This window comes from Natator depressus, chromosome 17, assembly GCF_965152275.1.
Source record: "Natator depressus isolate rNatDep1 chromosome 17, rNatDep2.hap1, whole genome shotgun sequence".
NCBI classification, from domain to species: domain Eukaryota; kingdom Metazoa; phylum Chordata; order Testudines; family Cheloniidae; genus Natator; species Natator depressus.
This window is the reverse complement of record NC_134250.1, coordinates 292,051-305,253: the sequence shown is the minus strand read 5'-3', so window position 1 is coordinate 305,253 and position 13,203 is coordinate 292,051. Positions and strand designations below refer to the sequence as shown.

General features: G+C 41.2%; 1 protein-coding gene across 4 annotated transcripts in view; it reads left to right on the top strand.

Annotated features, from left to right (window-relative positions):
- Positions 1 to 9,396, top strand: part of INPP5K (inositol polyphosphate-5-phosphatase K) — a 31,916-nt gene extending 22,520 nt beyond the window's left edge. For 2 of the 4 annotated variants that reach the window (XM_074974227.1, XM_074974226.1), the window contains exons 11-14: positions 2,223 to 2,360; positions 2,997 to 3,080; positions 5,037 to 5,141; positions 6,684 to 8,940. In XM_074974227.1, the coding sequence (XP_074830328.1) occupies positions 2,223 to 2,360; positions 2,997 to 3,080; positions 5,037 to 5,141; positions 6,684 to 6,782 (426 nt within the window). In that variant the 3' untranslated portion in view covers positions 6,783 to 8,940. Of the gene's footprint in view, positions 1 to 2,222; positions 2,361 to 2,996; positions 3,081 to 5,036; positions 5,142 to 6,683 lie in introns of all 4 variants that reach the window. The other 2 variants (XM_074974225.1, XM_074974224.1) reach the window with 2 other exon arrangements.
- Positions 9,397 to 13,203: the final 3,807 nt, after the last annotated feature.

The following is a 13,203-nucleotide window of genomic DNA, read 5'->3' as shown; positions in this document are numbered from 1 at the left end:
AATCTCCCTTGCTGCAAACTAAGCAAATTACTTCCTCTTTTGCCCTGGTATGGAGAACAATTGATTACTGTCCTTTTCATAACCACCTTTTACATATTTGAAGACTGTTATCATCCCTCCTCCTCCTCCCCTCCAGCTGTCTCTTTTGTAGCCTAAGATGCCCAATTCTTTCTCCCTTTCTTCACAGGTCATGTCATGTTTTCTAAACCTCTTATTTTTGTAGCTCTCCTTTGGACTCACTCCAGTTTGTTCACTTTTTTCTTAAAGGGCACAGTATTCTAGCTGAGGCCTCCCCACTGCTGAATAGTGCTGAACAGTTATTTCTTCTTCTTACATATGACACTCCTGTTAATACATCCCAAAATGACATTTTCCTTTTTCATATCAGCATCACACTATTGGCTCATATTCAATTTGTGGTCTGCTATAACCCCCAGATCCTTTTCTGCCATACTTCTGTGTAGCCAGTTATTTCCCCTTTTTCTGTATAAGTACATTTAATTTTCCCTTCCTATGTGTAGTACTTCCACTCGTCTTTATTGAATTTAATCTGGTCGATTTCAGACCAATTCTCTAATTTATCAACATTTTTAATTCTAATCCTGTCCTCCAAAGTGTTTGCAACCCCTCCCAGCTTGGTCTCATCTCCTGATTTTATAAGCACACGCGCACACTCACTCCATCATCCACATTGTAAATTAAAATACTGAACGGGGTTGGACCCAGGATCAATCTCTGTGGGACCCCACTTGATATGTCCTTACCGTTTGACAGCAAACAATTGACGATTACTCCTTTGAGAACAGTTTTCATTTAGTTGTTTACCCACCTTATAGTAACTTTATTTAGTCCATATTTGTGTAGTTTGCTTATGAGAATGTCATGTGAGACTATCGGAAGCCTTACTGAAGTCCAGCTATATGATGTCTACTATTCCCCGCCGCCCAATCCATTTGGTTACCCTGTCAGATGTTCCCCTTATCCCTATGCAACTAAGGGCCCACAACAGATGTTGCTGCGTACCAAAGGTAAAATATTGGGGGCTAATCTACACCAGCAGTTCTCAACTGGGGGGCTGTGAGCCAGTTTCAGGGGGTCCCATAGTCCCATGGGAGGAGTTGGGGAGGGCATGAGGGGGCATTACCTCCCCCGCCCTCCAAAACTGTAGTGTCTTAACCAGATTGGGACAGTCCCGGAGGCAGCTCAGCACCCCCCAGGCCCCGCCCCGTGGTGAAGTCGCAGGTGGGAAGCTGAAGCCAGGCAGTGTGGGGCAGCTGCTGTTCTGGCTGGTGCCATGGAGCAGGCAGCCATGGTGCTCCCCCATCTTCTGCTGCTGGTGCCCAGGGCTGTGATTGCTCTTCAGCTTCCAGCCCCCTTTTTGCTGCTTGCGCAGTCGGTAAGAGCCCCCTGAGTGGAGGGACCTGGCTACAGGGCCTGGAGAGCCTTTGAGGAGCAGTGACTGCAGCGGGGGCCCTCCTGGCACACAACCCCCTCTCCCTGCACCCTGAGCTACCCCCCTGCCTTCACATAGCACCTAGCTACTCCCCTGCCTTCACACAGCCCCTAGCTACCCCTCTCCCTGCACCTTGAGCTACATCCCTCACTGCACACAGCTCCTAGCTATGCCCTGCCTGCACCCTGAGCAGTTTTCAAAGTCTTTATGCTGAGCCCCTCCCCACCCCTTGAGTTATAATTTTTGGTTGCGTCTCCCCAACCCAGATGTGGCCCACTGAGGTGAGTCGGGGTGGAGGTGGGGCTTCCTCCTCTGGGCCCCAGGGTGCAGAGCTGGCTCAAGCGCCCCCAGGCCCTCCCCTCCCCCGCCCCCCAGTAGAAGTCAAAATATACCAGAGCCCACCCACCTTCCCCTCTGTTTCCTGCTGGGCCTGGAGTTTTTATAGCATGTTGGGGGTCCTCAGAAAGAAAAAGGCTGAGACCTCCTGGTCTGCACTGTAGATGCTACAGTGGCACAGCTGTGCCAACACAGATACTCCGTACACGGTTGGGCTTTTTTTCCATTTCTGTAATTCACCGCTCCAAGAGGTGGTAACTAAGTCAATAGAAGAATTCTGCTGCCAGCCCAGCTGAGTCTACGCTCGGGGTAGGTCGACCAAACTAATTTTTCACATAAGGAAAAAGGAACATAACTAGGTAAATATCATTTTTCAGTGTAGAACAGGCCTTAACTGATGGATATATTCAAAACAGTCTTCTTTCTTGTCTAGATAAAGCCTCTCTTGTCCACTCCATTGGTCACTCTGAATCCTGAGGGTGAGTGGAATGCTGCACGGGATGTTCTAATCAGCTATTCCACGTTATCTGAATTTCCAAGCAGTACCTGGGACTGGATTGGGCTCTACCAGGTGACATTACCAGAATATCATGCCTCGCTGCAGAATAAAAATATCTTTGCAGTAATGCAGATGTGGGGTTGGTGGTGGGGAAGTAGTTCATTTGGCATTGCATGCTTCCCTTATTTAGAGATCTAAAATGCAAGTTATTCTCTAGTGCCACTAGTCGCTGGTAGTTTCAATATGCCTGGAACCACCCAACTCTTGAATTATTAGTTATTTGGTAACATGCCTAGGTGGACAGAAAAATAATTTTTATCATCCCTAGAAATAATATTTTGTAAAGTGTGGTAAAATATTATTTATGCAAAATGTGCTAGGTATGAGACATAGTGAAGAATAATCTCTTCCCCAAAGTGCCCCTGCCTGCTGGTATAACGTAGCAAGGGAGAACAGAAATGGAAGGAAGAGGGCAGAGGGTTTAGGGTACAGAAATCTCTCTCTCTCTCTCTCTCTCATGATAAATTGCTTACTAATGCTCAGTGCATTTTTTTGAAAATAGTTTAATTTTTAAAATGAATGTTTTTAGTTAAAATTACAGTAATATATACTAAAAAGAGCAGATATCTTACTCAGGTTTTCCATGTTGCCCCAGTGTGTCTTGCTTTACTTTTTTAGAGAGCTGATGGCTTCTGTCTTTCCCTGCAGGTGGCATTCAGGCATGTGAATGACTATGTGACCTATACCTGGGTAAAAGATGATGAAATTTCGTCCAGTGAAGATGTTACTCAAGTGAGGGAATTACCTTTTTTTTTTTTTTAGCGTGGGCTTCTAATATTATTGGGTTCAAGGGCTCCTGCCTCTGTTTTTTCTCCCATGCTCATTTTCAAGGCTCTGTATAAGAGTAATCTTTCTTCACCTGAAGGAATGCTAGCTGGTAATGGAGTTGGTCTTTGTAGCCCATCTTCACCACTCCGACTTAATTTTATTAGGGTTTTTGCAAAGTGATGCAACACCTTTTCTCTGTTCCTACTTCTCTCCCAGGTCTGTGTGCGCTGCCAAGACAGTGTTTTACTTGATTTCTTCCCCCCTCTACAGAAATGACTCTTCATTGCATAGAGAACTGTTGTCAGTACTGTTGTTTTATTTTAATAAATCTGCTTCTATCTCTGAAATAAGTGGCTGACTCTCTTTACCTCCATGACTGCTAGGGTTGCTCATTACAGCATGGATATCATATAGTTTTGTCATAGTGTATCAAATGTCCCATTAATGTCGCTTTTTGTTGTAGTCTTCTTTGGTCCTTTTTTCTCATTGAGAATTTTAGCCTCTTATTAGCTTTCTATGAGACAGTGATTAAATTATTTAGTAATACTGTTCTAAAAGTGATCAAAATAAGGGTGAAAGCTATATTATTTTTCATGCAAATTATTTAGTTCCAGAGGTTTTGTCAGATTAAATAGAGGTTCAAATTAATTGCAAATAAAGTAGACCTTTTATTCTCAAAATCTTGGGGATGCAGGATTAGTGGATGGACTGATCAGATTTTCCAGTCCAACACTCCAGTAGATTCTCAGAACCTCTGAAAAGCTGCTTAGGTGACAGTGCCAAGGCAGGTCTTAATCAGTTATTTTCTGGTGTCCCTGGTCACTGATAGTTTCAAGATCTGTGAAATGTGAGGGTAGTTATATAGCTTTTTACGGATGTGCAGTGTAGTTGTAGCTATGTCAGTCCCAGGATATTAGAGAGACAAGGTGGGTGAGCTAATGTCTTTGCTTAGACCAACTTCTGTTGGTGAGAGAGACAAGCTTTGAACCCATACAGACTCTTCTTCAGGTCTGGGAAAGGTACTCCAAGGCAGAACAGATTGTTTAGCACAAGTAGTTAGCATATATTCTAAGGGAAGGAGGACTTGTGGCACCTTAGAGACCAACCAATTTATTTGAGCATAAGCTTTCGTGAGCTACAGCTCACTTCATCAGATGCATCCGATGAAATGAGCTGTAGCTCACGAAAGCTTATGCTCAAATAAATTGGTTAGTCTCTAAGGTGCCACTAGTACTCCTTTTCTTTTTGTGAATACAGACTAACACAGCTGCTACTCTGATGGACTGAACGGAGACCCTGGATTTATGGTTTATTACAACAATCTGTAACCCATTCCCCCCTCCTCTGCAGTTGTAGGACAAAAGTTGTTAACAGGTCACTCTACCTTGAATGGTCCCTTAGACTATGTGCTAACTACTTAGGCTAAACAATCTGTTCCACTTTGCATTTAGCTGTGATGCCTGAAGTACTGAAGAAGAGCTCTGTGTGGCTTGAAAGCTGGTCTCTCTCACCAACAGAAGTTGGTCCAATAGAAGAGATTACCTCACCCACTTGGTCTTCCTGAGAGGGAGATTAATGTCAAGCTACAAAAAGTTGAGCCAAAATACAGATGGAGAGGTAATGAGTGGTAGCCCATGACTTTTTCTCTCTGGCATATCATGAGCTGAGAGAAGCCTCTGCAGAATAATAAGACTAAGCATTTTTGCACTTTCCTGGAAGAGATGAAGCTCTAGCCCCTGAATGAAGTGTTAAGAACGGCCTTTTCTTCCTCCCTGATTTACATGTATACAGTGGATCTGTTGTAAAGACTCAGTATTGTCTTTTTATGATCTAGTTCTAGTATATGGTAAAGGCTGCTTTTTATTAATTGCTTTGTCAGTGAAATTGCTGATGGTTGTCTTCCTTTTTTCATGTTGACAGGTTTACATCAGTGCTGATGAGATCCCCCATGCAGGAGGAGAGTTTCTTCTTTGTTATTATAGCCATAATATGCAGTCTATAGCTGGTATCAGCCAGCCCTTCCAGGTAAAATGTTCTGGAGTTTTGGTTAATGCTGAAGGAGTGTTGGCGTGTGTTTCCTTGTATATGCAGCTGGATGTTTGTGAAAACATATGAACAGCCATATTGGATCAGTCCATCTAGCCCATGTCCTGTCTCTGACAGAGCTTGCCCTGAGTGTGGGGTTACATCCTCTACCATCTTGGCTAATACCATTGATGTACCTGTCCGCCAAGAACTTACCTAGTTCTTTTTTTGAGCCCAGTTATACTTTTGGCCATCACAACATCCTCATGACAATGAGTTCCATGGGTTAATTGTGCATTCTGTAAGATGTAAGAGGGAAATGTAGTGGTAAACCTCAAGCAAAGAAAGGTACTAATGCCCAGAAGGAATCTGAGTATTTATTATATCTGAATGTCATAGCAAAATAAGGGACAACTAGTTCACACACAGGCTCCAGTTTATGAAACCTCAGTCTTACTGTCACCTAGATGCCTGGCCCTCAGAAAGATGGGAATTTAGCCTAATTTTCTTAAGAGCTACCTGGTTTCTGACTGCCTGGTCATCACTGAGCTCCCCTTAGGTACTCCTATAGGACATTTGTACAGCAATGCTTTCCAGATGACTGGTCTTTTTAGTTGTATCTCCAGGCATTCATCGTACCTCTGACCTTTTTTCATTCATCTCTGAGGAGGTGGCCCATCCTCACAGCCTATAGAAATACTGGTACACTGAAACATAAACAGCAGGTTATCTATCTGAGGAAAATGTTGCAAATGCATAGACTACATGAAATGTCTGTTTCTTGCTTGTCCCTAAACCAGCATTCTTTGCCAGAATCATTTTGACATATCCATACATAATCTATCTTGCAGCTGGGGCTATGTACTCTGGGATGCTTGAAACATCAGTATTGGCACTATTCTTGGGAGCAGGGGCTTTTGGGAGGTTTTCAAACTCAAAATACCACATTGTGGAATGGAGTGAAGAGTAGAGCCCTGCAAATCTGAAGATATCCACTTTATATCCATGGACTACGTTTGTGGATCAGATGCAGATACAGATTTTGTATCCATGCAGGGCTCTAGTGAAGAGGACTGCCTGAATTGGGGAATCTGCAACATTTGTGGCTTCCTGCCCATATCAGGGAGAAAACATTGCAGACTGCTTCATTTCAGCTGGATGTGAGCTAAAGATTTCCTGTGGGTTGCAACCAACCAATACAATCTGCTTTTGCAGTGTGGCTCTCAGTTGTATGTGGGCACAACATACTGTACAGGTCTGGCAAACTCAAGCAAGAATGTTGTTTGGCATGCCTTTGCTTTTTTTCATGTTATATAGTCAGAGCCTTGGTGTGCAAGTTTAAAATTTTCCATACACTTTTAAATAGTTACCTCAATGAAACATTCATCACCAAATGGAATCTATTTGTATTACTTGTCTCAGTTCTGAGCAAGTCTGTGTGGGACATCTAATTCATTTAATTGTATATTGACTGTTAAAGTAACACTGTTCCTAAATGTGTGTCAAATATAAACTTTTTAAAACATGTTCCTTTTCTTTTAGATTCAGCCAAGCAGGAGATCAGTAGACAAGGAAATGGCACAGGAAAACATCAATGGCGTAGAGAAACCTCACAGTCCTGAGCCATATAATGAGTTCTGAAGTCAGAACTTAGTGATATTGATTCAGATGTCAGAGATGCTTACCTTCCCTGTTTCTTAGCGATTATAGACCTTCCTCTGTAGGAGATGGAGTCAGGCAGTGCAAAGGGTCCCACAGGTAGGGCTGTTCAGATCATAGATTTTAAAAGCTCTGTAGAAAGTAATTTCTTGTGGAAATGACTATTTCTATTGTCGCCATAGGAGGTAACTCTCTAGTGGTCCTGCATGGAACCAGGGCTCTAATGACAGCTCCTGATCAGTGCTGCCCAACATGAGATCATAGTGGAAATCTCTATTCCAGTGATTTAATCTAAAGTAATAGCATTCTGCAGCAGCTTCCAGGACTGCTGCTTTCCTGCTTTTCATAGGAGATATTTTAGTAACCATGCAGTTGACTTTTTTTAAGTGTTTCAGAACTTAAGTGAAATTATTTTAAAAACAAAGTTTTATTTATTAGATATACAATTATTGAGCTTATGTTAAAGTATTTTTGAATTTTGATGAATAAATGTTAGCAAATGATATCTTTGGAAGCAACCAACTGTAGGGCAACAGAAGTAATAAGAAAACAAGGTATTTGGGTCACATGGATTTTTCTTTGACTTTTGACCCCTTTTACTTTCTGCCCCACATTTCAATAATAATCTTTCTGAATAACTTTCCTGCTCAAAATGTTAAAGACAAGCATACATCCAGCAAACCAAACTTTTACTTGATTTCTGATGCCTCTTCCATTGGTAATGAAAATCATAGAGGAATTTGCCTGTTACCCCCAGGAACAAGACAGACCTTTTTGTACTAGCTGGCAACTTGGAGTCGATCCAATATCATGTGGTTTCAGAAATAAATTTTTTAAATGCTGTTGCTTACCAACATTAAAATAGTTCTCAAATTGTGGTCTATGGAGCACTTATTGGCAAAGAGCTGACTGGTCACATGATGCTAACTCCTCCTTTCCAGCTGTTAAATTATATTAAAAGAAGCTTAAAAAAAAAGTGGTTTGTTATCTTATTGCAATTAATTTGCTGGGGAGGAAGGGTGTAAAAGTTATATGAAACTTTTGGAGGCCATTCATAAACCTCCATAGACCCTTAGATTGCAGAGCCAGTAAAGGATACTTGTTGTGACTCGCTACCATTCTCTGCTTTCTACATGGGTACACAACTTCAGCAACATACAAACTTGTGATAAGTAATCTGTTAGTTATCTCTCAGTGTATTGTAAAAAATGGCAATAGTGAAAATACAAAACTCAGATCAGGAAAAGGAGATCTAGAAACAAAAGACATTGGTGTATATATTTTTGGAGAATGGGTGGGGGAAACAGGATGGATTCCTTCCTGCTCATAGTCTTGAAGCCTTGATTAGCTATCTTAGGGCTTGTCTATGCTACCACTTTTGATATATAAATTTAAATAAATTATACTAAAACACACCCCTGAATGATGTAAGTTTTGATGACAGATGTGCTGGTGTGGACAGTGCTATGTTGGCAAGAGAGCTTCTCCCACCAACATAGGCTCCGTCGCTCGTGGGAGTGGCTTTATTATGTTGACGAGAGAGCTCTCCCCCGTTGGCATAGAGTGGCTACATGAGCGATTTTTACAGCGGCGCAGTTACATCGGTACAGCTGTGCTGCTGTAAGTTCGCTAGTGTAGACATGGCCTTTGGAGTTAGAAAGTGAATTCCCTGATAATTGAATGTGTTTTAAGGTGCTGTAGTTATGACTGGTGTATAAGGTGTTCTGGGTTCAGAAGGCCTTAGCTTTAAGCTTTGGAAATAGCAGCATGTAGAATGCTCTGGTTAGCTTGTCAGAGCTTTTGGGATTAAAGACCACCTAGTTTTTGAAGTTTCTAGTTCCCATATAGTTAGATTTATGTTGTCAGGTGTCTGAACTTAATGCTTTGGCACTGGGAACTGTTCACTTGCCAACAGCAAGTGTGGGGGCAAAAGATACTGGGTACCAGCACAAGAATTAATACAGTTCTTACGTATAAAACATGAAAAATGTAATCCTGTTGATAGGCTGCTATAAAATGAGATTACATTGTATTGTCATTTGTACCATTGTTGTGTAAAATTTGCTTTACACTAAAGAACTTTTTCAAAGTTTGTTTTCAATAGAAATACACTAATTGTCCCTACTGCGTCACAAAACTAACTGTAGTTTAAGCTCTTTTTTTCTGAATTTGAAATTGATTGTATAAATATGTTTTCATGCTTCCCATGAGGAGGTTCATGGGGAAAAATACAAAAGACTAGGGAACTGAGTTCTTCAAATTCCTGAGCACAGCTGGTAATGGGGTGGGGACCAAAATCCAATTTCTGCTGCTCAGGACACACATTCCATTTGTAGGCATCTCTGCGGATATTTCAGGAGCTGAACACTGACGTAGGGAAGTTTACATGGCTCCCAACATCCCTGCTTCTTAACACCACGTGAGGGCTGACCATTGGTCAATTATTGGAGTTGGAAGGTGCCCTTTATAAATTTAGGGCTTCACGTCACAGGACTCTGATCAAAATCACATCTGTTGTGGGCTTTTCCAACAGTAAGATCTTTATCCACTAACTACATAAGACTCGAATACCCTGGGGTCTTGGTGAGGAGCTTTGTATCCTATTTATAGATTCCTTTGTTAGGCATTGTACATACAATAGCAAATTAATTCTAAATTTTGTCTGTTACCTTGATCCATAAAGGATTTTTAAAGAATATTTTGTGACCAATATTATGCAGCTTCTTGATGGAATTTAATTTTTTCCTTAAATACTAATTTACTTGTATAATATTTAGAAATGGCTTTTAAATCCATTTACTTTTTTAATGCACTGCATGTATCAGTTTGAAGTGAGTCTTGGTGATGAAGAGTCCATTAAGTGCATTAATCACTTCTTGTATTTTAAACAACTGAAGACTGATTTTTTTGAGGAGCTAGGGGGAATTCTCCCCTGTATTATAATTTTCACACAAGCCTTTGATAACCATTTTTGGTGTGCAGTTGGATATTTGTATTAGGAGATTATGCTGCAGTAGGGTAGTAATAAATACACTGTAAGGGATTGAATCATTCCAAACAAGGGCCCAAGGGGTGATATAATTCTCCTTTGGAGATAGTGGATTCATCTTGAAATAAAATTCTCCCTTTTGAAGGAGTTCTGTATTTAATGTCTCTCCCACTGAACTGGATCCTAAAGGACCAGAAAGCCCTTCAGCTATAAGGGTATCTGAGTACAAAAATAATCTGAAACTTTAAAATGTTTAGAATGCTGGATATATAGAGCAAAAGCAAGAGGCGCTTGTCTGGGGTGGGTCACTTTAGTATTGAATTCCAGACTGCAAGTTGTAGGCAGAAGGAAACTACTTTAATCTGGTCTTCCACATAAGGCTGAAGCGTTCTTCTGTCAGAATCTTTTGAGTTAGGGGAAAGGTTTTTTTTTATACAGATTAGTCTCATTGGTTTTGTAGCACTTTGAAGTTCTGGGTAAGTCAGGTCAGCAAGAAGGTCTCTGATAGTTCAACAGAAAAAGCATATACTCCATGTGGGTGGCAAGTATGTCCAAATTCAGCCCTAGTTAACCCAAGTACAGGTCCATTTACTTCATTGGACTTATCCTTAGTTATATCAGGAATACATTTGACCTGGTATGGTAGTGTCATTTGAATTTTCCTTATCCCTGAAGGAAATAGAGTAGTTTTCTGGAAACTTTTCTTTAAATATCATAAAGGGCTTACATATACTGCGCAGCTGTTTTAATGCCCTTCCAAAACTTTATAAATTAGTGAAATAGAAGTCTTAGGCTTCATCTACACTACCAACTTATGTTGCTGTAACTACATCACTCAGGGGTATGGAAAATCCACACCCCTGACCAACATAGCTATACAAACCTAACCTCAGGTGTAGATAGTGCTATGTTGACAGAAGGGCTTCTGTCAACATAGCTACTGCTGCTGATGGGAGTAGTTCTCAGGTAGGCCTAGGTAGTATCTTCACTAAGCATTACGGTATTTACAAGTTTTAAGTGTTGACAAGGCCTAAGTAATACATTCAGTTTTGAACAGATTTCTTAACAGATGATTTTGGAACTTTGCTGATTGATGACTTTAGATCTAACTTCTGATCAGTAAGTATGAGAAGAAATGGTCCATGGAGGAGGCTTAATTTATTTACTTTTAATCACCGTTATCAGTAATGCTGGAAATTAAGTCTTTCATGCTCTGTAGACAACATCTTGCAACCCTGGAGTGTAGCGAAGGGAAGCCTCATGAGCACGGTGCCTCCTGCTGGTCGTCTGGAAATTAGCTCTTTTTCAGCATACAGAGCGCCCTCTGTAGGCTGGTGTCTTGCCTGCTGCTGGCCCCATGTTCCTCCTTGTCCCTGGTGCCTCTTTACCTCAAAGTTCTGCCCCTGCAGTACCCCCACACTCTGGGTCTCCCCTCCTTGGGGAACCCCTAACCCTCTAAACCCACCTTGCCTCAGTGGCTACTGCCAGTCATCACCTAGCCCCTGCTTACTGGGGCAGACTGTAGTCTGTAATGGCCACTCATCATTGGCAAGGGGTTAGGACCTGCTGCCTTTGCCTATCCCCAGGCTGCACCTCTGTAGCCCCAGTACCTCTGTAGGCCTTCACCAGGGCCTGCAGCCTGGGGGTTTTCTGGGCTGGAGCTCCCCAGCTCCCTTTTCCCTAGCTCTGTTCTGCTTCAGGTATCTTGCTCTCAGGCAGCTAGCCCTTCCCACTCTAGGGCTGGAGAGAGACTCCTCTCAGCTCTAGGCTCACAGCCTTTTATAGGGCCAGCTGTGGCCTGATTGGGGAAGCAGCCACAGGTGTGCCCAGCCCAATCAGCCTAGCCTTTCACAGCTGCAGCCCTCTCCAGGGCTGCTTTTAACCCCTGTTCTTCAGGAGTGGGGAAGCTGCCCCACTACATGGAGTAAAATATCTTTTAGCTAGCATGGGAGAAGATGAAAGCACATTTAAGATTTTCAGATCCTTCTGGAAGCTCACACATAATAAAAAACCTGGATAATTCACAGTTCTTTGGGGAAAGACAGAATTATGAGGTAAGCAGTGTATCAGATGATGAAAATAAGGTGACGCTAACTCACAGAAATTGCTGGAATATATAGTCTGTTTTGGTATTTTGTGTATCCAAATCTGGCTAATACAAATGGCACATGGCTCATTAGTTACAAGTTTGGTTGTGTGTTTTTTTTTTTAAATACACTAGGTGCTTTTTTGCCTTTCTGTTTTCATAATGCCCTTGTCTTCTTGTACATGATAAATAGGAGCCCAACTGGCAGACAACATATTTCCTTACTTTTCCAAACTTTAGTCCTAATCATTTTAATCTTGTTTCATATAAAAATCTCCAACCCTGAGGTCTCCTCATTCCATTCCCATTGGCTCTTTTCTATTTCTGCTATGTCTTGTTTGAGATAAGTTGGCCAACTAAATGTAGTGCAAGGTGAGGAGCTAATGTCATTTCATATAATGACATTTTCTGCATTTTCACCTCCCATAGTTTATATATTGTATAACATCTTATTTTACCACTGCTGTACATTTAGCTGCCCACCATGAAACCTACCTCTGATCCTAATGCAGAATTGATCAATGTGTACAGTAGTTTAAAGTCTACTTAATGTTGTGCCAGGATTATTTATTGCATTCTCTTTCTGAGATTTTCAGAATTATTAAAATACTAAAAGTATTGTACGTTTGGTTAGAATCCTGTTAAATTTAAAGGAAGTTGAGTGTAGATAGACCAATATGCAACATATATATTATTTGGTTAGTCTATAAAGTTTGATCGGATTTTGTTTTTATATAACAAGAAAATCTCCATAATCTCTAGGATTTTATAAAGATGTGATGTAACATGAATTACTATGTGCCTTTATAATAAAATGATTCTTTTAATAGAACCTGGCAAGAGACTGTAAAACAGATCACTTCTACTTAATATAGTATAAGTGCATATTAGAATTGTGGATATCCTCCAATCTCTGATAACAGCGTTTCCATCTCTGCCATAAACCAGATTTGTTGAGGTCAATTGATTCTGCAAACCAATACAATTTTCATTTTCAATTTCTAGCATTTATTAATGATCAACAAGAGAAGTAAGCCACAAGGTAGCATCACTGAGCTCATTTATTCTGCTCCTTAAATAGTCAGAAAAATTGTTTGACTGTAGAAGGGAAGTCTCTCTGATTTGAAGTTTCAGGGGGTTTTTAAATGAGGAAAGTACTTTAGTCTGGCCTCTAATGCAGGATACAGCTGTTTTTAGAGCCAAATTGCTACAAATACCACTCCAGGACTAACATTTAGGGCCTGATTTTAAAAAATGACCTACACTTTCATGAGTAGTATGGGTTAGAGTGGCAGTCTGGGGGCGGATTTGTGGCTTGGGAAAGGTGG